At 33.6% G+C, this 22,271-nt stretch overlaps 2 protein-coding genes and 1 pseudogene across 2 annotated transcripts; all 3 read right to left on the reverse strand.

The window, feature by feature from the left end:
• Window positions 1-619: 619 nt before the first annotated feature.
• Window positions 620-4,312, reverse strand: LOC116127731 (phosphatidylinositol 4-kinase gamma 3). The gene is made up of 3 exons (XM_031413375.1): window positions 4,128-4,312; window positions 1,795-3,556; window positions 620-1,279 (listed from the first exon to the last, which is right to left on the reverse strand). Exons 2-3 carry the CDS (start codon window positions 3,169-3,171, stop codon window positions 902-904), a joined length of 1,755 nt encoding a protein of 584 aa, XP_031269235.1. The 5' UTR covers window positions 3,172-3,556; window positions 4,128-4,312; the 3' UTR covers window positions 620-901.
• A 2,116-nt stretch (window positions 4,313-6,428) lies between these two features.
• On the reverse strand, window positions 6,429-11,671 carry LOC116127754 (dipeptidyl aminopeptidase 4). Its single transcript, XM_031413388.1, has 7 exons — window positions 11,461-11,671; window positions 11,277-11,357; window positions 10,540-11,005; window positions 10,145-10,339; window positions 8,705-8,734; window positions 7,370-8,476; window positions 6,429-7,055 (listed from the first exon to the last, which is right to left on the reverse strand). The coding sequence occupies exons 3-7, from the start codon at window positions 10,984-10,986 to the stop codon at window positions 6,504-6,506; spliced, it is 2,331 nt and encodes a 776-aa protein (XP_031269248.1). The 5' UTR covers window positions 10,987-11,005; window positions 11,277-11,357; window positions 11,461-11,671; the 3' UTR covers window positions 6,429-6,503.
• Window positions 11,672-16,328: 4,657 nt separating this feature from the next.
• On the reverse strand, window positions 16,329-18,903 carry LOC116127732 (annotated as a pseudogene).
• Between the last annotated feature and the right edge of the window lie 3,368 nt (window positions 18,904-22,271).

Here is a 22,271-nt window from a genome sequence, read left to right on the forward strand (position 1 = left end):
ACCATGCAAATTTTATTAGTTTTTTCTTTTTATTAATGGAAATTTCTGAAAAGGGTTAATGTCATTAACTTAATAATTAAATATGGCCATTCCAAATACTAAAAACAGAACCAATATATTTTCATTTCAAAAAATCAATTTGGGTGCATATTAATACTATAGATTTCAACCTGAATATCAAATCAAACAATAAAACAGAATAATCAATAATCCAAAAAAATGTTGCACTTTAAAAATTAGAAAATATACTCTATTTAAAAAACAAAACAAAAAAAAAGGCAGCCATGAATTAGATGTTACCCTGCCTCGTGTTGTTTGGTGAAAGGGTTTAAGTAGTTGTTACGTCGTGGCCAAGAAAGAAAGGGTTTAAGTAGTTGTAACATCATGGCCAAGAAATTTAGGTGGCATTTGTATTTATTTATTTTTTTTCTTTTCACATTTTCGGCAAATAATAACCACTAAAATAGTAAAATTACATTAATGGTGGTTGGTTGAATGTCTTTAAAGACATCAAATGCAGCTGCGTTGGCAAATTGTCCTAACAATTAACATTTGGTTTATTGTAGGTAACTTTGAACAACTATGGGCATTTTATCATTATGACATTAGACACCTAAACTGCAACTCAAAAACTAAAATAAATAAATAAATAAATAAGCAAGAAAGAAAGCAACAGCATATTCACAGTACAATATTTTCAGGTCACTACTTAAAATAGGAAACTTTAAAATCCAGGTAACAGATTCTTTTAGAGAGATGGAAGGAGTGATAGCTGCACGATGGCTTGATTGTATCGAAAGACAAAGCAAGTTAAGAGAACAAGTTCCAGTGACAAACAACATCAACGAAAAGACCCAATGGACAGTGAAATACCATATACCTAGACAGTCATCCTGAGGCCTTACAGGGTCAGCTCGTCAAGGTAACGATCCAGGATGACTTCAACAGATTCGAGAAACACTTCCTCGCTTGATCCTGGGAGCACAGCTTCCTGTGCTTCTTGAACAATCTGCTCAATCACAGACTCATCCTTCAGTGTTTTCCTGCACATGATGCTTCCGATGGCGAAGGGAGTGAGTCCTCTCTTTGCACCTTTCTTCAGAAGCATGGTGGAAATACGAAGGATCCCAGCACACTCAGGTGGTATGTCCCAGCCGTGATACTTCAGAAGTTCAATATCCCGTTCAGCGTCCAGTGAGTTAATGTAGTCAATGGTGTCAGGGGAGTAAGGTTGGTGAGCTTGCGGCCAGTAAAGCCAGTCAAATGTACAATCTTCAAACTGCAGTGTGAAGAGATATGATCAATTAGAAGTCTAAAATTATAGCAGACGATGACAGATCATATAACCTAATTGATGAGTGAAGAAAGTTTAATTATTAAACCTAGCTAGCTATTGTACAAGTTAAATAAATAAAAATAAAAATCATTGGCAATAGTTTATGTTCTATGCACAAGCATGAGAAGAACTAAACGAATGTCTAAACAAGGAGAAAACAGATTTGAGTTTTGGCATGCATCAGGAAAAATACATCAGAGTACCACATTATGAATTATTAACTATCTATGCATCAAATGAAATATGCCTCTCAGAAATAACAGACGAGTTCTTACATAATATATCAAGGTGTCTAAAAGTATCCTATAACACAATGTTGTTCCACAGCAATCAACAAAAAGACAATGAAAACAATGACAAAGCTAGAATTCATATCATGAAGAATTCCGATAAGGATGTCTGAGGACAAGATAAGGAAGTATATTAGCACATATATAGAAACAAAGTAAAGCACTTACGTTTTCAGGCAAGCAGTAGCCATGATCAATGGGAATAAGCTTGATCTGACCTTCTTCATCTTTGCTGACCAATATATTCCCAGCATGCCTGTCTGCATTTGCCAACCTTATGTCGAGCACAGAGATCTTGTGTACCTCATCCACCGGGAATGCACGAAATCCCATATCCTCACAACTTCCTATATTCTTCATAAACATTTGCAGTGATCCAATCTTCACATTCTTGGCAGCATTTTCATAACCCTCTGGATGATTGAATCCTTCGTGCAAGCACTTAACCATAACTGTAGGGGGAACCCCAGCAAAGCCTCTCTCCTTATCAATAGAAGAGCTCAATGCACCCTTTGGATAATCCAAAATGTATGCCGCAACTTCCCTCAATGCTCCTTCTCCGACTCTTGTGCCTTTCTTCAATCCTTCACCATCTTCCGACAAGGGTAAGCCTCGAGGATTATTCACAGCCATTGGCTCCTCGTCAATTGGTTTAAAAACAGAAATATACTTCTGACCTGATGAATCTTGCATAAAATAAGCTCCTCCTGATCCCTCGGAGGAGCGAACAGGTCCATAACCTCTGTCTAACCCATCAAAAGTAGATTCAATTAGCTTTTTAATTTCTAATGGCAAATCAATATTGGAATCAATAACTAGAGGTTCCAAAAGGAAATCTCTTTGTAACAATTTCCTATCTGTGACCTCACATCCCGTGAATAGTGTTTCCAACTGGTATTCTCCTGCAACATCAGCTACCTTCTCCTTCAAATTATTAGCATCAATAGACACTTCAAAATCTTTCTCAACGGGTTTAGCCCTCACTTTAGCAGATTTTCGGACCAGCAAGTGAACGACAGAATCATTATTTTTACATAAGTCAGTTATGAGTCTCTTATCTTCGAGCTCCTCACCATCACATATCAGTTCTTGATCCTTGAGATCAACAAGCCCATTTCCCTTTTTAGCAATTTGCTGCTTCACATAACCTACATTTCTACTCCTCTCAACATTAAATTCAAACACCTTCCCACATACAGTCGTCACAGTGATGGCTTGGAGATCTGAAAGTCTAAGCACCAAATGCAAAACATTCCCATCAGCAAGCCCATAGTCTTTGACACGAGAATTGGTCCTAGCCAGTTCCCTCCCTCCGTACACCAGTTTCTGCTTCTTCACAAATAGCCCTTTGAAACTCTGAATCCTCAATTTCACAGAAGCAATTGAATCTGACTCCATAACACGCATGGGAATCACAGAACCCCCAACACTCAAAAAAATCAAGATCGACTCATCCGCAGGCAGAGCATGTCGATGAGTGAAATTCCCCAGAAAGTTCAAAGACTCTTCAAGAACCGGACTAAGAGCTACACTGGCAATCGACATTTTTATCTTGTAGATCTAGAACCCTGCGTACCTTATATCAACTTACAACTTCTATGTACAACTTCTAAGCCCTATAAGCCATTTTTATCTTGTAGGTCTAGAACCCTGCATACCTTATATCAAATTACAACTTCTATGTACAACTTCTAAGCCCTATAAGCCATTAAGAAATACTAAAATTGACAAACTTCTACCAGGAAAACCTAATACCCTAAATTAACAAACAATTAAAACTCCAAATCTGCACCCAAGAACTAAACCATTGAGTAATAGGGTTATTAACCCTAACCCTACACTAGGATTTTGTTACTTTGTCATCCATCTTTGATTTTGCTAAAATTATCCCCAAAGGGCTTAGGGTTTATGTAGCTTCACTGCAAATACCCTACAATAAAAATAAAATATCATCAATCAGAGAATGAAAGACAGATATTTTGTTCAATCACGGAAAAAAAGAATCAATTGCAACAAATTGATAACACAAATGATAAGATCTTTGAACCACTGGATCAACACACTTTAAACAGCTAAGTTTATATTCGATATTGCAAAAGTGTTATCTGAACAATGAATATTAACTTGCTTTTAGACAAAGAAAATCAAGAATTAGAGAAAATGAATTACAATTAATTAAATTTTAACCTTTCTGCTTCCAAAAAATAAAATAACAGAAACTAACAATCGATTTGACCAAGCCAAACAGTCTACTTAGTCGCAGTCTCCGTTCTCACAGCTTCATATAAAAAATCCTCAATTTTTTCTTTCAAAATTTTCTCAGCAACCAAACATATAATGAACCAAAATAACACATCAATTTAAAAAATAACTAAAATCAGAAAACAATTCAAGCGATCAAATCAAACAGAAAGTTAACAAAAATGTATAATTTCCTCAATTCAATTTCAGTTCCCACAAAAATGAAAAATTAAAATTAAATTACAAAAAAAAATCCATACCTTTGAGAAACCGAAATGAAAAGAATAAATGGAATGATTATGAGAGAAGAAGCAAATTAAAAGCGATGCGTTTCTTATCTATGAAATTGTACGAGACTTTCTCACAGAGTTTCCCAGAATCAGAAATTTTTCTCGAGAAACTTCCTCGTGGGAGGGAAGAAAGAGAAAGTTGAATAGAAATGTAAAGCGTTAACGTGTTGGAATTATTTATTTATTTATTGTCAATTTGTCATTATTGTACTGTTCGGTGTTCCACCTACGACTTTGACTGAAGCTTGGTGAGCAATTCACAGAGTTAACGGCCGTTACATTCATTTTTTGTTTTTTTTCCCTTAAAAATGAATATTTGCGCAAAAATCCAGGATACTTATTTATTAATTAATTTTTTTAATTGGAAAATTTTATATTAAGTATAAATATTTTCAGTTATTATTTGAGAAATCTTATGATAAGCAATTAACCATTCACTATTTTAGAGAATTTTTATAATTTAAGAATAAATTTTAGGAAGTTAATGGGATTTCTTACTGGGCAAATAATTGACAATTTGAAGGTTTTTCTCATTTTCTTTTAGTAAACAATTTATATTATTTTAAGCGTATATTTTTATTGGGAAAAAGAAGTCAAAGACAAAAGGAATCTGCATAGAAATATCTTCAAGTGGTGAATTAAAAAAAAAAAATGGAGTGATAATTTTTTCATAATTATTTTATTCATCTTCGAGAGATTATTAAGTTTCAAAAATTTAACTATTTTAAAAAATAAATAGCCATTTTAAATTATTAAAACAATAAAATGAAAACCCATAAAAATATCGAACTAAAAGTATATAATTATTTTCGAAAATTCTTAAAACAATTAAGATTGAACGATCTCAAAGAGTGAGTATAATAAATCCATTAATAAACTTACAAAAATCTTGTAATATATATTAATTTAATTTTTATTCCCTTTATAAGATTATTCCTTCTTCATTTTTTCTTCTTCTTCTTTTTAGAATGCTAACATCAATTCTTTTAAAAGTTTAAAATATGATAATTTCACATGTACACAAAATATTCTCGAGTAAGTGGACAAAAATGTAGTTTACTAGTTCTAGTCAATTACTTTGTTGACAAGAAATATATCTACCACTAACTTACCAAAAGAAATATATCTAGCAGTAGCATTTATAGTTATTAAAATCTTACATAACAACCCAATCAAAACAATTTATCCAGGACAGAATGTATATACAACCTATCAATCATAAAATTTTACATTTGTAAAATATAAACTGTCCTATAATTTGTTGATCATACATATATAACCTTGTCTTAATGTATGCCCTTAAGATACATTCACTTTATTTATGAGAAAAATAAAAAACACATTTTTCAATATATCAATATAATCATTGTTTTAAAACCTGGCCGGTTGATCTGGGACCCAAGGCTTTCACTAGGCCGAATTACCCGTTTTACTATTCACCAAAAACTCTAGAAATTGGGATGATGATCAACAAACAATTGAAGGTCACGATGTTAGGACTTCTAAAAAGAAAGTGTCGATGAGTGCAATAGTGGCGATGACGTTGATTTTTGGTGAGTGAATAGACTGTAAATAGAAAAAAAAAAAAAAAAAAAGCAGTTGGCCAAGCTAAGGGGGGTGAGGTGAGGTAGGTTTTGGTCGGGAGGCAGGGTGATGGGGAGGGTTGTCGACGCTAGCATCGATGGATTCTGGCTTGGAATGTCGACGTTGGCGTCTGTGATATCTGGCCAAAATCGATTTGATTTCGACTAGATCTTAGGTAGATTTTATGGGAAATGGGCTTAAGAGAGGATTGAAATTGCATTTGGGATGTCGCTGTTGCCAACTAGTCGACCGCCGATTTGTATTTGAGGTGTGTTTGTAAATTTCAAATATATAAAGACTTAATTGTAATTTTTAGGTGTGTATTTACTAAATTTTTAAATTTTTGTCACCCAATTGACCAACCGGTCAAACCGATCAACCCGAGACCAACAACTTTGGCAAGTTTCACCCCAAGTTGTGTTTTAAAACATTGGATATAATCAGTTTTTTTTTTTTTTTTCTTTTTGTTATCTTAAAAAAGATTTTAAGACACATTAAGACAATTTTGCGTATAATTATTCGATCTTTCTCGTACACATTAAATTACCTACTATACTAATTAGTAATAACATTATGATACCAAAAAACAAAAATTAAAATCCATAATGGAACATATGATACCTTGGCACCAGATTTTGTGAATGTAAAAAGGAAGTGGGAAAATTTTGCAATTATTTTGAAGGAAAATTGAGTTTCCAACTCTCTTCTCTACCTTAACAATAACAACAGCAACACATAACGTTGAGAGAAGAGGTTGATTCTTCACAAAGTTCTCTCAATGAACTCCCAAATTCTCTCTTCCATATAAATTCTGTCCCTATGACGACGCGGCATGTGTCGTTCATCTGGGAATATTAATATTTCATAAGGCTTTCTGGCAGCCACAAGTGCATTAATAAGCCTTGCAGTGTGCCTAAAATGCACATTTTCATCAATCATGCCATGCACAAGCAACAACTTCCCTTTCATCTTGTGCACATGGTGCATCACAGAGCTGTTTTCATAGCGTACAGGATCCTCGGAGGGCAATCCCATGTACTTTTCAGTATAAAATGTGTCGTATCCATCCCATGATGTAACAGGGGCACCAGAGACAGCGCACTTGAAGACTTCAGGAAACCTTGCCAAAGTCATGGCTGAGAGATAGCCTCCGTAGCTCCAACCATACAAACCAATATGGCCAGGTTTTGCCAACCCTTGTTTCATGAGCCATTCAGCTCCAGTCAGCTGATCCTCAGCATCAATTTGGCCAGCATTGTATTTGATGGCCGCTTCAAACTTCAACCCACGCCGAGCAGTTCCTCTGTTATCTAACTGCGAACATCGATACATCAAGTAACGATTTAGCATGATTACGGATGCATAAGACAACTTTTACAAGTTTGTATAAATGCAAAACATGAACTGCGTAATCCATAAGAGACAACAAATAAAACTGTCATGACTCAACAATAAACGTGTCTATAATAGGAAATTGAACCAAACTTGACGGTTAAATAAATGCAGCAACTCTAGGCACATTAAAAAATTATTCATGTAATAAAAGAGGTTTCTAATCAGAATAGATCATGAATTTAATCATGAAAGAAAAGATATTCAGTTTGGGGTGTCTAGAGAGGACTACTAACCTTCCATACTAAAATTCCTTTGCTTCGTAAATATTGTGCTCGCATGTCAACTGTATTTATCCAAGAATTACACACAAGCTGTACGCTAGGACCACCATACACGCTTATCAAGGTTTTGTATGGTGGAGGTCCAACCTTAGTTTCGTCAGGCTTGTATAAAGCACCATGTAGAACAGTCCCATCATTTGCCTGTATCTGAACCAACTTTGGAGGCTCAAGTTGGAGCCTTTTTAATCCTGGAACAATTAATGGCTGCTCATACAGAGGCATAATTACACTTCCATCCAGCAAGGAGCAAATCAAAATCTTTGGTGGTGAATCAAGAGAATCATGAAAATCAACAAACTTTTGCATATTATGATCAAGCACAGCCACATGTTTTCCACTCCCATGAGTTAATTTCACTGGGCCTTCCAAAGGAAGGTTCCAATCAGGATAAAGTTTAACACAATAAAGGTGAGATTCCAAAGGTCCATCTAGAGTTCCAGTGAAATACACAAGCCCTGAAACCTCATTCACACCTGCTATTTGCTCAACCATCCAGTTACCTTCAGTGATAGGTCCTAAGCAATTCCCATTAGTATCGTGTAGATAAAGATGTCTAAATCCTGTTTTTTCACTTGCCCAGATGAATCCTCCAGAATATTTGGTGACACCTTTATCTAGAGGTGTGAAACAGTCATGTAAATTAATCCACGAATCTACTTCTTCTACAAGTACAATTTTTCTTTGGCCTGTTTTGATATCAAACTTCAGGACCTTTAATTTGGTTTGAGACCTGCTCAAAACCTGAGCAGTGAGAATATTTCCATGCATCCAATTGACTCTGGCCAAATATTCCTCCTCATAAAGTTGATTTGTTCCCCCACAAAGAAGATCCATCCAAGTGATAGGACCTCCAGCAACAGAAACTACCCCAAGACGAACTTTGACATTTGAAGCTCCGGCAAAGGGATAAGCATGGTCTTCCTGTGCCTCTGAACCAACAGAGCTTTTACCTTGGTGCATAATCCTAAAAAGGGGTATCTCAGAGGAATCAACTTGTGTAAATGCAATATATTTACTGTCAAGTGACCACCAATATCCAAACTTCCGATCCATTTCCTCCTACAATCAACAATATTTTGAACAACCTCAATAGACTTTACAAACGCACGTAAAGAAACAAATATCACTTTTTGCAGTGCTTAATAATGGCTGTCTTGTTTCCAAAAGCAGCAATTTATTTTCAAACTGAGCAACTCAAAGCAATAATAAATAATATACAAACTAGTTAGAGCCTATATACAAATAATATATAATATGGAAAGCAAGGAAATTCAAAGAAATTCTCACCTGAGCTATGTACTCAGCAAGACCATGAGTCTGCAATAGAAAAAAAAAATCATGTCAAACTTAGTCACCAGCACCATAACATTTATCATTATCTACCACAAGTCGGAGCAAACATAATCTCAGAAGTGAACATAAACTATAAGAATTCTAAGCTGTAAAGCCAAAAGTTTGTTGCACACAGCCTTGAACATTTTGGGCTCTTTGCATTTTGCAACTTATTATTCTTACCTTCTATAAAATTCCCACTGAGGTTAAATCAAACACACACACATTGCGTAATTACAAAAAGAATATGGGAAGATGAGGCAGCAGAGGGCCACAGCCAAGTTCACATGAACTTGACCATTCATTTGCACATAATATCATAATTCTGGCAAACAATAATATATCAAAGGTGGGGAGAAAAGAAATCTCAATAGAGGTTATAGTCCCAGAAAGAGATTAACCAAAAAAAAGGAAAGAAAGATAGAAATGAAGCAGACCCTGTAACCGGAGTTAATGTGTTTAGAACTTAATTGATTCCCAAGTTTTAAAGCATATCTAGCCACCAAATATATCAGCAGCAATGGCAAAGCCAAGAAATTTATCCAAGATGGGCAAAATTGAACTATAGTCAGATTTAAGAACATTATAACAAAAATTAATATTAAAAACAATGTTAATAGCTAGTATTTTAATTCATATATTTGCAATTTCCAAATGATTTCAAGGTATGAAACCATTTATCAAACATTTAAATTGTACCTAAGTTTTCCAATAGAGTATACAAAAAAATTAAATTATACATCTTCAGATTTATGTGCAATTATCAAAAACACAATAACAAAAATTTTGCATGCATTTTTCTGTTATTCAGCTTTGACCTGATTCTCTATGATACACAAATAATTACATATCTCTTAAATAAATGATATTCCAATCATGAACTTTGTGTATATCTAAAGAGTTGTCTTTTCGAAAACACCGTCTCATCTCATATCATGATCATAAACATATTCAAACAAAGTTTACCAGACAAGAAGTTATACCTAGTTGCAACATGAATGTTATATCATAATATAAAAAGTTTTTATCTCATGTCCTTAATTATTTTTCTAGAATGAAATCCAAGTTATAGAGGACAAAATAACAAAGTCAAAACTGTGTCTCAACTTTCTAAGTTAGGTTATATAACACTAGAAAATCAAAGGACAAATTAATAATTCTAATAAAGCTTTTGAAAGTTTCCCAGGAGGGAGAGGGAGACGGGGATGTCCCTCTGGCTGCGTGATAGCTCCAACTTTGATCACCGGCCAAATAATTCAGAAACCTATCTAGTTGTGATTACACAGTTTGGGCACATTTACTGAAAATAAAAAATAAAAATATAGAAATTCTTAATACACTATCATATAATAGTAAACATTCTCTCCATGTAAAATACTTATAATTGGCACTTACCACCGTGTCTCCCTTGGCACCATGTGTTAATTGTTTCTGTTCATTGGACAAGAGATTCATAACATGCAACTCATTATCTCTCACATAAGCAATCATAGTACCATCTAGAGAGAGATGAGGATCAATGACAGGTGAGAGTGGTGAGCTTGAAAGCTTTAGCTCTGGTTTTGAACAACAAAGATCCTGAAAGTAAATCTGTCCAAAGAAAGACAAAAAATAATCATCAGAAACTAGACTGACATTCAAGTTTGTTGCAAACCAGTGAGAAAATTTTGACTTCAAATGAATTAAATTTAATGTCTACATTCTTAATCATCATAGATATCAACGTCGCCAAAGATGATAACGTAAAAGTGATCTAAGAAGTAAAATATAATGTAAGAAATTTGACTAACCCCAACAGGCAAAGGCACCATAATTGCTTTCTTCTTCGAGCCAGTCTTCACCCATTCATATCGCGTCACTCCCAATCCCCGCTCCCTTAATCTTTCCCTCCTCAACTTCTCTTCTGGTGATATGTTACTCTCATCAAGCCCTCCATCTGGAGGACTAAAAAGCAGCTCTTGCTTGCCAGTGTGGAGATCAAAAGCAAAGACATTCCTACTCAAGGATTGATCCGGACTTAACAAGTAAGTTACCAAACTATCATCAGGACTAAAAGTAATTGCCGTAGGTACAACGTATCCCGGTACCGGAGATTGTACTATATCTTCAAGAGGGAAGAAAATACAATCATCAACTGTTCGTGGGGCAGTGGTATCAGTCACAGGCATATCGCAAGAAGACGGTGATCTTGATCGCTTCAAACTCTTCTTTTCGTCACTATCATCAACTGATTGCATAACAGATTAACTAACTGACCTGTGTTGATCAAAATCAAAACACAATATCAACCTAAAAATCCCAAAAAACAAACCCTTAAACCCACAATAAAGCAACAACATTACAAAGAGTTAAACTAATAAAGAAAGAGTTTCAAGAATCTAATCCAATACTAAACAAGGCGACATTTCAGGATTTTCAATTTATATCCTTTTCCCAAATTTCTCAGCCACCAAACACTAATAAGTCAACAAATAAAACCCAAAATCCAAAAACATGATTAAAAAAGTGACAAAAAATCATTAATAACCTGATAAAAAGCTCTACAAATCAATTTCTGAACAAAGCCGTTGGCACCAAAATCCAATGGATCCAATCACAGGATATCAAACTGCAACAAATTCAAACAAAATTGAACCTTTGTTCATCAAAAACAAAACATTTGTACTGATTATACTGAGAAAGACAAAAAGTGTTCAATTGGAATATTACACGGAAAAGATTTGAAATTGATTAGCCATTAAAGTCAAAAAGGGAATCCAGTAAATGGGATTTTAATTCCTGGGAAATCGAATTATTTTGATGGGAATCGGAATTGGATTCTCTAAGATTAAGATTGTGGTTTATTTTTTGAAATTGAGAGGATTAGAGATCTAGTAAAAGCAAAGTGCTTTTCTTGATTTTGTTTTTGCTGTTGTATGAAATGGAGACGGAAGAAGTGAAATGGAGTTCTTGATTTAAGTGATGATGAAATTCATGTTGAATTTTTCAACATATTTACACGCGCGATTAACTCGCGTGTGGCTGATCTATTATTATTTTTATTATTGATTTATCTTGCTATTATTTTATATTACAGTTACTAACACAAATCCCCCTCAGGTTTTATCAAATCACACAATTCTTCTGAGGTTTCTACAATAACATAAATACCCCTACTGTTAAGTTTTAATTGTTTAAATAAACGGTAGAATGGTAATTTATAAACTCCTAATAATGTATGCTCTAACGATTCACTAACTGTTAACTAACAACAAGGTATTTTTGTTATTCCCAAATCTTTCGGGGGCGTTTGGTTCAGGGAATGTTGGATTACTGGAATTTTATATTACTTTGAAGATTATTGAGAATCTTTAAGAAAATGTGTTTGGTTAATTGGTGGGTATGTTATATTAATATGTTTGGTTAGAAGGAATAAATTTGTGGGTATGTTATTTAAATTACTAAATTATCCCATTTTTAAATATTAATATAATATTATTTTTATTATTAATTTTTGAATAACTTTTTTAGCCCCCAATATTTCAGATTTAGCTAAAACACCCCCGCTTACATAAAACTTTAATTTATGACGAAATCACCTCCACCCTTTGTCGCCACCGCAAACCACCGCTGGAAGTTTGTGAAAGTCGCCGTGAGTAGCTCACTATAACCACGAGGCTCAGATATGGCCGTTTTCGGCCATATCAGGCCATTTTTGATCAGATCGATGGATCTGGCCATTTCCAACCAGTTCGATGGATCTGGCTATTAACGACCTGGCCGATAATGGCCAAGGATCTGGCAAACGGCCATCAATATGGCCAAAAACGACCATATCAAAGCCTCCCGGAGCCTCCCATTGAATCTCGATCTTTTTTAAGGACTCCGGCTACTTTTCGGCGGCGGTCTGTGGTGGTTGGCCCGCTGTTGGTGGTGATTGTTGGGTGACAGTGGTGGTCTGTAATTTGTTTTAAATATAAGGGCATTATAGTCCAAAAATTTAATTAAGCAAGGGTAAAATTGAAATGGTATATTAATGTAAATTTATTTTAAAATAGAGGCATTATTGTCCAAAATTTTTATTAATAAGGGATAGAATTATAACAAAAATACAATGCTTTAAAATCCCGCCCGGCTCGGCCGATTCAACCAGGACCCGGAAGCTTCAACGGGCCGGGTTTATATTTTTCCTATTCACCCAGAACCCTAAGATTTGAGAGGATGATTGGCGAACAATTGATGGCCGGAGTGTTGGGGCTTTTGAAGAGAAAGTGCCGGTGAATGCAATGGTGGTGACAGAGTTGATTTCCGGTGAGTAAATCGACTGGAAATTGAACAAAACTGGCAGCGGCAACAATGGGATTTTGTCGGCGATTGGTGAGGCTAACGGGGGTAAAGTGAGGTGGGTTTTGGTCAGGAGGAAGAGGGGAGTAATTCTTGGGTGATGGGAAGGGTTGTCGATGCCGGCGTCGATGAGATCTGGCCTGGAATGCCGATGCCAACTTCAGTGAGATCTGGCCAACATCGAAACTATTTCGGCCAGATCTTGGGTATATTTTGATGGAAATGGGCTCAAGGGACGATTGGGGTTACATCTAGGGTGTCGCCGCTGCCAATCAGTCGCTGGTCGATTTGCATTTGGGGTGTGTTTGATAAATTTCAAGCCTATAGGATTTAACTGTAATTTTTAGGGGTGTATTTGCTCAATTTTAAAAGTTTTTGTCAACCATTTTGACCAGTCAACCCGGGACCCGGAAGCTTTGCTAGGTTTCACCCCAGGTTTGGTTTTAAAACATTGCAAAAATAAGATTACCTTGGTAATCTTACAATACCTAAGAAAATTGAGGTAATTAGATTACCTCCAATATTTCCAACAGTAACAACTATTGGTAATGCAAGATTATCGGAATCTTATATTACTTGACAACTAAACATGGTAATCAAGTAATATAAGATGACATAACTCGAGTAATCTTCATTAACCTCCAACCAAACGCCCTTCAGGGTATTCTGTGTTAACTTTAAACCTTAGAAGGTATATGCTTTTAACTCTTTACATTAATATTATTCTATATTTTGACCATCAGATTAATTGCAGAGTTTTTTTTTTTTTTTTTTTTCAAATCTTAATTACTCAAAGTTTGAAAATAAAATATTTTAAAACTTTTATAAGATTGGATATTAATTTTGATATAGGTAGTTATTATAATTCTATAACTTAAATTGTTATAAAATTTTATTTACAAAATATGTAGTCTAATATTTTTAATAATTATTTTTTGGTAAAAATAAGTATATATTTTTAAACGCTACTAACTTTCTTTTATCATAAATAAGTAAAAATGATTTGATAATAATAATATTATTGTGGTGTTAAAAAAAATTTAAGCATGGGGATTTACATATAATTTAATTTAAAAAATTTATAAACAGGTTAAGATATTATGTTACTTTTTGATTTAAAATATTAACACAATTTACTAATCATACAGCTAAATTAAGACAATGATTGCGCAAAAAGAAATTAGTAATAGTAGTTTAATACTAATTAGCAACCCTTTTAATCATCCTATTGATTAAATGAATTAGGGATGCTCAAAACTGGGTACCTGATCGGCTAGGGCTTTTGCTGAACTGGATCAAAAATTCAGTTCAAGTTCTAATAGTACCTGATAACTGAATGATTTATAAATTACCTGGTTTTGAACCAAATCAAAAATTAAGTTTTCGATTTGGGTATTGGTTTTTGCAGTTAAATTGGTACTCGAATAAAAAATTGGTTTCTTTCCACTATAACTCAAAATTGAACGATTTCTAGGTACTTGATTTTTTCGATTCGGTTTCAGTTTAGATACTGAGTTGGGTATTTGAACACCCCTAAAATGAATGGTATTGAATATAAAAAATTAGTTACAATTTCTCAATATGTTATAAATATTAAAAAGATAATAAGAAGATACCATTACAATAAAAAAATAAAATGTTAGAATTATTCAGCATATAGTAGTTAGGATTAGGTTGAATAATTATTGGGAAATTATTTTAAATCAAAAGAATTTGACCGTCAATATAAAATAATCCTCTTATAATATGGAATGATATATACCATAATATTAATAAAAAATATTAACTATAAATTTGACACCTAATAAATCAAAAAACATAAAAAAATATATATAATTTTTTTTCTAATAAATGGATGCTTTAAATTAAAGGACGAAGTTACACTTTTTAATCATCAAAATAATTGATAAACCCTTTTTCACTTTAATTAAGTAGATATAAATATTTGATCTCAAACGTGAGAAGGCGCGTGGGATAAAAAAATAAAATGGAACCAAAAAAATTTAATTAAAAAAAAAAAAACAGAGAGAACAAAGAGGAGAATCATCAGTGAGAAGCAACCAATGTTTCACAGTCACGTATTACCTTTTTTTTTTTTTTTTTTTTTTTGTCAACGCAGAATCAACTTAGCAACCCTTTTGTTTTTGTATTTATTTAATTTTAATTGTCTGCCTCTTCACGAATCCTAATGTGTAGATAAAATAGATAGGAACATAGCAACATCCACCTAGGTATTGTGTGGCATGATCCATCACAAAATGGACCAATCACAAGTTGCCACCTACGCTGATTTTCATTTTGATTTAGCCCCACCTTATTCTATGATTGATTTGTATGCCCATCAATTCAAATAGATAACTATGAAAGTGAAAATCTTTTTCGATAATTTATCTGTTCGATAATGTTACTTGTCTTATTGCAACCATTGAGTTTGAATCGACTCTCATATTTAATAATTTAAAATTTTGAATATGATTTTAGGGTTAGTCTCGGATTGATATAACTTTAATATTTTTTATTAAACCTTGAAAACAATTTACCAAAAAAATTAATTAGTTGATATATTTGATTAATTTTTATGAAATAAAATTTTATTCAAGTTCAATTTGTAATTGAGACTCTTATTTGAGTTTTATACCCTTATAGAAATATAATAATTATAAATATTGACATAAATAAAATTTCATACTTCTGTTAGAGGAGCTATTTTTAATCCATTATTAGTAAACTATAAATGTCATATAATTATATGATATTAGCAAAATTAAAAAGTCATTTTAGTAACATGTTACTTCTCATTTAAAGGGAAAATTGATTTTTTTTTTTTTAAATAACCAGGGTGTTCACTGTTCAGGCCAGTTTGTACATACATCAACTAATTATTTAAGCTCATTGAATACCCTACAAGTCCAATATTCTAAGTAAACCACAAATATGGTAGATAACCTCAATGGTTTAAATCCAAAAAGTCAATAAAGGTTTTCCAAATGGAGATTAAGGTGAAGGAAATGAAATGTCTAAATTGCCCCTTTTTTTAATTACTTTGGGGTAACAACAGTTACTATTACCATTTAGAAACATCTAAATAGTATTACCTTTTAAAATATGTGAATTAAAGTATACTTTTATCCAAACCTAAAAGGGAAATAGTAATTAACCCAAGTAACATTATATGTCATAACTTAATAGCAATGTGATAGTAATAGTATATAACACTGGAAAAACCTCGCCATCAAGTAGACCATAGTCCAACAAATTAGGAGAGAATCAACAGATTTCTTTTCGGAAGAAGGACCATTTAAAGTACTTGTTGGAAAGAAAAAAGGGTTACCAAAGAGAAGCATATAAAAGCTTTAAAAGGATTTTGAATTTTAGCACCGGTTCTCAAGTGGGATGGACCACACCGAACAGACCATGGCTTCAAAGTGAGCTGGGCTAATACAGGCCCAACTTAACATCATGGCCCACCTTATATACAGGCTGCTCATATTGGGCCAACCATAAGCTATATCTAATCCAACCAAAGTAGGTGCAAAATAGCATAATTAACTCCCAATATTTCCACAAAACTTCATAAAACTTGTAGCATTCTAATCTTTTATCAATACATTTTGGCCAGGAGGAGAACATTTTTGGATGCAACATCAGCTCCTGTCTTCGACATCCAGATAACGATAATGAAACAGGGTTGGGGAGCATAAAACGTCACGCTTGTAATATACTGCATCAACTAATAGCAAAAATGTTTTAAGTCATTCCTATGTCAAATTTATGATGCCTACAAAAATATATTGCAAGTGTAAAAGCATCAAAACTGTCATTTGATTTTACGTTAAGATAAATCAAACAGATTCTGCAACTCTAGGAGGAATCACTTTAGAATACTAAAACAACCCCTTTATTACATATGAAAAACAAGAGTGGGATTGAAAATTTACCTCTTCAAAGGCACACAACATCTTAATCACAAAACTTCCGATGCGAAACAAGATGCAAATAAACGCCACCCATATACAGTTAGTTTCTACCAGCAAAACAGTACAAGCACCTGCTAACATCGCAAAACAAAGCAGTCATGGATAGGCGTTGTAGCTTGGCTGTACTTTAGGAGACTTACACTTGATTTGCTCTAAGCTTTGCTTCTAGCTCTTCTGGTTAAGCATAGATATGAAACCATGTGGAATCTAAGTTCGCTTGTAGATTATGTTCATCTCAAAAAGCAACAGTGTCGATGCATTTTAGAGATGATATGAACCTAGACTTCTGAATCTTCAACTTCAGTACTTATCACAAAGCTGGGAAATGCCAAGGTTATGTCCCTGGAGAACAAGAAAATGGCATGTTACTGTTCTAAAAATGAACTTTTTTCGAGGAAAATGGACTTGAAGTAAATTTAACTCTATGATTTCATGCTACTTGGTGATATACGTGGTTCATTGCTTAATTCTTAATCAGTTTTACAGAAGCACAAGCAACCTAAGACTTACATCAAATATGGAAGAGTCATGTTCTTTATCAGAGAGGGATTCTTAGACACAAATTCTTTCCATTCTTCTAGGTCAATTTTTCCATCACCTTTTGTATCAGCATCACTAAAGGTCTGCGAAAAAAGACAAAGTTCAGGACTGGAGGAGGACCAAATAAGCATGAAATAGTGTAGTTGAAAGGGTTAAGTTATCTGAACCTTATTCACAATAGTTTCAATGAAATCATCTGAAAGTACGAGATCTGATTCATGCAGTAGCGCCAAAACCATCTCCTTCAACTGTCAAGTGATATAGAATTATAAGCTTAAGTTGCTGAATGCAAATTTTGGAAGCACATTCTAAAAGCCTTTACCATACTAAAAGGGCCACATATATAAAAGAAACTATAGTGGTAAGTGGTTGCAATATTTACCTCCTCCCACTCAATGTAACCAGTCTGCCTTAGATCATACAATCTGAAAGCAACTGCAAAAGCAATTTTGCAAATTTAGTAGGTATTTAAGAAGCACAGAAATCATCTAGTGTTTATGAGATTTTTCAGTTTAACCTCAAGAAATATTCGTATAAAAGAAGAGAGGTTTAGTAGCATGCATAGGAGATGATACATTTCCAACACAGAAACACTTGTAAGAATTCTATGATAGAGAAAATGATCTTACATGCAATTTTGTCCTCCAAAGGTGCTTTTGGATGAAAGACGCCCAAGATCGAACAAATTCCCCAAACTCGATGACCCCATTGCGATTGACATCAACAGATCAAAGATCTACAAAAGAAAAATCACACAAAAATTAATGCAACAGTATCCACTAGTGCAAATATGACAGCGATTTTTGCTGTTAAATAGTTATTGAGATACAAGTATAGATCAATATCCATAACTAGGAGCCAGCTATACCACCCTGTCAGCGAAAAGATTCCTCCTATTTCTGTTCCTGAAGAGTGCAAACTGAAACTCTTCCTGCTCATAAGAACCAAATACAATTACCTTTCTTTAGAATGAAGTCCAACTTAAAACCATCACCTATAATGAATTTTAACTTAAAATTAGAAATAAGAAAAAGAAATATACCTTGTGAATTAGCCCATTATTATTACTGAACTGCTTAATTTCTTAAACAGTTCATACAAGGCCTCTACTTCGCTAACAGTGACTGCAAAGAAGGAAACCACATTGTATTTTCAAAATCAGTCTCAAGGAAAATTGTTAGGTGATTCCAAACAGAAAGGAATCAGGCAGTATAATCCTATTGAGCAGCAAGCTTGCGGCTGAAACTGGACAAATTAACTAGCTAAAATTGTATCACAAGATCTGTAACTTCCAATAATAGCCAGGTTCTCCATTTTTTTCATGTCTTAATATGCCACATATGATGTGAATGTCATCTTTCTATATTTCAATGCCAGTGAACTCATGATTATTTTAATATATATAATCTGATTTAATAATTCACACCACCCAATAAGATATCCCAAAAGCGCAACAGACTAGGCTCCTACTATCGGATAGTAGCATCACTTTATTCAAGTCAAGTTTTACTCTGAGATCTTTCATTCCCACTCGATGCCAAAAATTGAACATATTCCAAGAACCAAGTAAACTATTCACTTTACTTTAAAGAAATCATTTCAAGGTGCAGGTGTCATGAATTTTGTACCATTCTAACTTTAAGAGAATATATGCTTGTTATCACTTTAATAACATCTAGAGAATGATACTGAGAGACATAACGCAGGATATAAGCAAACAGACTTGGAAGATAATAATTAAGCACAGGAAAATAAGTTGAAAGGCAAGAATTTTACAGGCGGGCGATAATGACTGACAAGTGTTTCAGCAGCAAGAAACAGTAGGCTCCTCATAACCAGCGCTCGTCCACTTTTTTCGTCAAGACACAACCCATAGAAGAGCTAGCACAATTTATCCACAAAACATTTGCAATCAATACTACTCATACGTTCACCACCTGCCAATATCCAAGAATTATATCTGTCACAATAAGGCTGCACACTTGCAGTAACTCATACATGCAAGCACACATAGAGAGATAAAAGTGCTTGATTGATTTAGTCACTTAAGTCATTATGCATGCTGATGATGCTAAAAGCAGTTCAACATATGTTAGATGATTGGTCGATAGATAAATTGATAAAGCAAATCCTACAGCTTATAATGTTTCAATTGAACTATCTGCAATACAGATTTTCTTGAATTGATGGAATTAAATGGACAGAGCACAGGCTACTTATACATGGAACGGTAGAACCAACTTTTCTTTTGGCAAAACTCCAGGAACTAGAGCCTCATTAAGAAAAACAATGCTTATCCCATGATGGAGTAAAAATCAGTTTGCCCCACTAGAGTTCTCAAAAGTCTTAACTTTTCGGGCAACTATGGCTTTTTTAATTACCTTACCCCACATGTTTTAGAAACTAATCATTACCCCCTAAAATCCTAACTATGTCCCAACTCTGTTAAATTCATAAGGGTATAATGGTATTCCTTCGGGAGAAAGAAGCAAAGGAGGGAAAAGAACTCTATACCTTTGATTCTCTATAATCAATGCTAGTTACCCTTCTGAAATTACTGTTGAAATTTGGTTAACTTTAGTATCATTTGGGTCCAAAATCTCAAAAGAGATTACTTTGTTCCCATAAATTCATCAATAAAATCAAAGAAATAAAAAAACCATTAATCAGAAGACAGTACTAGAAAATGTACAAAATCCATTATTCCTAATGGACGGCTGAGTTCTTCTCAAGAAAGAAAAGACACAAGCAAAAAAGTAAAATATTTTTGAGAAACCCTTTTCAACTAATACTATACAATTTAATCTCCAATAGGATCAAGCAACCAACAAGCTAATCACCACTTTAAGATTTACAGGTATTAAATATACAAAGATGTGGTGGAAATTTCAGAAACTTCCATCGTCCCTAATAAATTAATAAAATTGAACCCCTAATGCCAATAAAGCTTATGCAAGCAGATCTGACCTCGCTGATAAACCCAAAAACTATGAGATATTCAAGAATTCAAGCCTGAGATGTCAGTCAGCGCTTATCAACAAAAAAATACATATTAAATAAAAAAATCCCTAAATTTTTTATTCTATAATGAGATTAATTTTAAAAGAGACCAAAATTGAGTTCATCTTGAAACTAATAATAGTTTATCAATTAAAGCTCTTAGTTATTGAAAAATAAATGAAAAAACAGAAAGAGCAAAAAGGCCAGGAATGTCTCATTGAAGAAACTGAGATGTGTCTTCAAAATTATTAATTTTTCTTTCAGCAGAAAATTTTTATATATTTTTTTTCTTCCAATTTTTGGGCCACAGACCTAACGCAAGCTAAAGCCCGTCAAATATATAATCTTTTATTTAGGAACCAAAGTTCATTTGTTTTCTTTTCCTTTCCATGATTTTCTCAGCAACCAAACATAACAATGTGTACTTGTATAGTTTATGTTATCATTGTATTTTATAAATGCTTCACAAGAATCAAGAAACACGTTTGGGCCGAAGTTGTTTTTTCTAAACAAACATTTCAGCTTCTAATACTATTTTTCAAACCCCAGAACGCATCTACACTGTTTGGTTGCCAAGAAAATGTAGGAGGAAAAAGAAAGACAGTTCTTAGGTTCTAATTTAACGGACTGTCATGATTTGACCAAAGAAAACCAAAAAACATCTTCACTCCTTTGGTCACCACATTAACATGTCAAAAATATTGAGATCTAAAACCTTCTACTTCCTCCCACATATTTTCTCAACAATCAAACAGAAAATTCAACACAAGCCCACAATTTAAAAACAAACCAATTCCATTAACAGCTATAATTCTTAGCATAGAACAAGCACATGAAATAAAAAACACTACTTTAAAAAAAGAAAGAAAAGAAAAACTAACCGGAGAGAAACAGCCGTCCGTTTAAACTTTGGTGTGAGACAGCTGGGAAATATAGCTAGTTTTGTAGGTGCATATTGTGGAGCAAAGAGAGGTTTAAAGAAGAAAGTGAAGAATTTGATTGATGAGCTTCAGGCTATAGAAACGAAACGTGGCGTGGTGGTGGTCGTCTTCAAAAACTCTGTAGTTTCAGGAGGCTTTGTTGAGTTTGAACGTCAAGTTTGGCTGGCAAGTGGCCATGGCATTTATAATAATTACACTTTGAAAGAGAGAGTTTGAATTTTGAAGATTTTGTATAAAGTTTTTACGTTTCTTGTACAGCTACAGCCGTCTCCACCGACCTTTTTTGTCTGTATACTGGAATATTTATTTATTATTTAATAATTTTATTTTTCTTAGACTGATAGTATACACGCCCCACTGATTCTCTATTGAGCCCCGTTTAAATTTAAAATGAATATATACAATTCTAAAATAACCCTTAATTATGGATTTTCTTTTATGAAATCATTTTTAATTCCTTTGTACAAGATATTATCAAAACCAACTGATGTCATTGTAACAAATCCGTACGAATTTTGAATCATAAACGTTACCTACCAAAACACATTTGATGTTGACATACAACCTTCACTTTTGGTTTTTGGAATCGCCATAATTGACAATGTGTTCAATTATAAATATTTAAACAAAAAATGTTTTTTTGTTCTTTCCTTTTATATATATTTGATGGTTTTTTTTTTTTTTTAATATTTTGAGTGGTGTTTAGGCTGCTATTGGTACCCTTTTCTAATAGGATTTGTA

Source organism: Pistacia vera, unplaced genomic scaffold (assembly GCF_008641045.1).
Source record: "Pistacia vera cultivar Batoury unplaced genomic scaffold, PisVer_v2 Contig195, whole genome shotgun sequence".
NCBI lineage: Eukaryota > Viridiplantae > Streptophyta > Magnoliopsida > Sapindales > Anacardiaceae > Pistacia > Pistacia vera.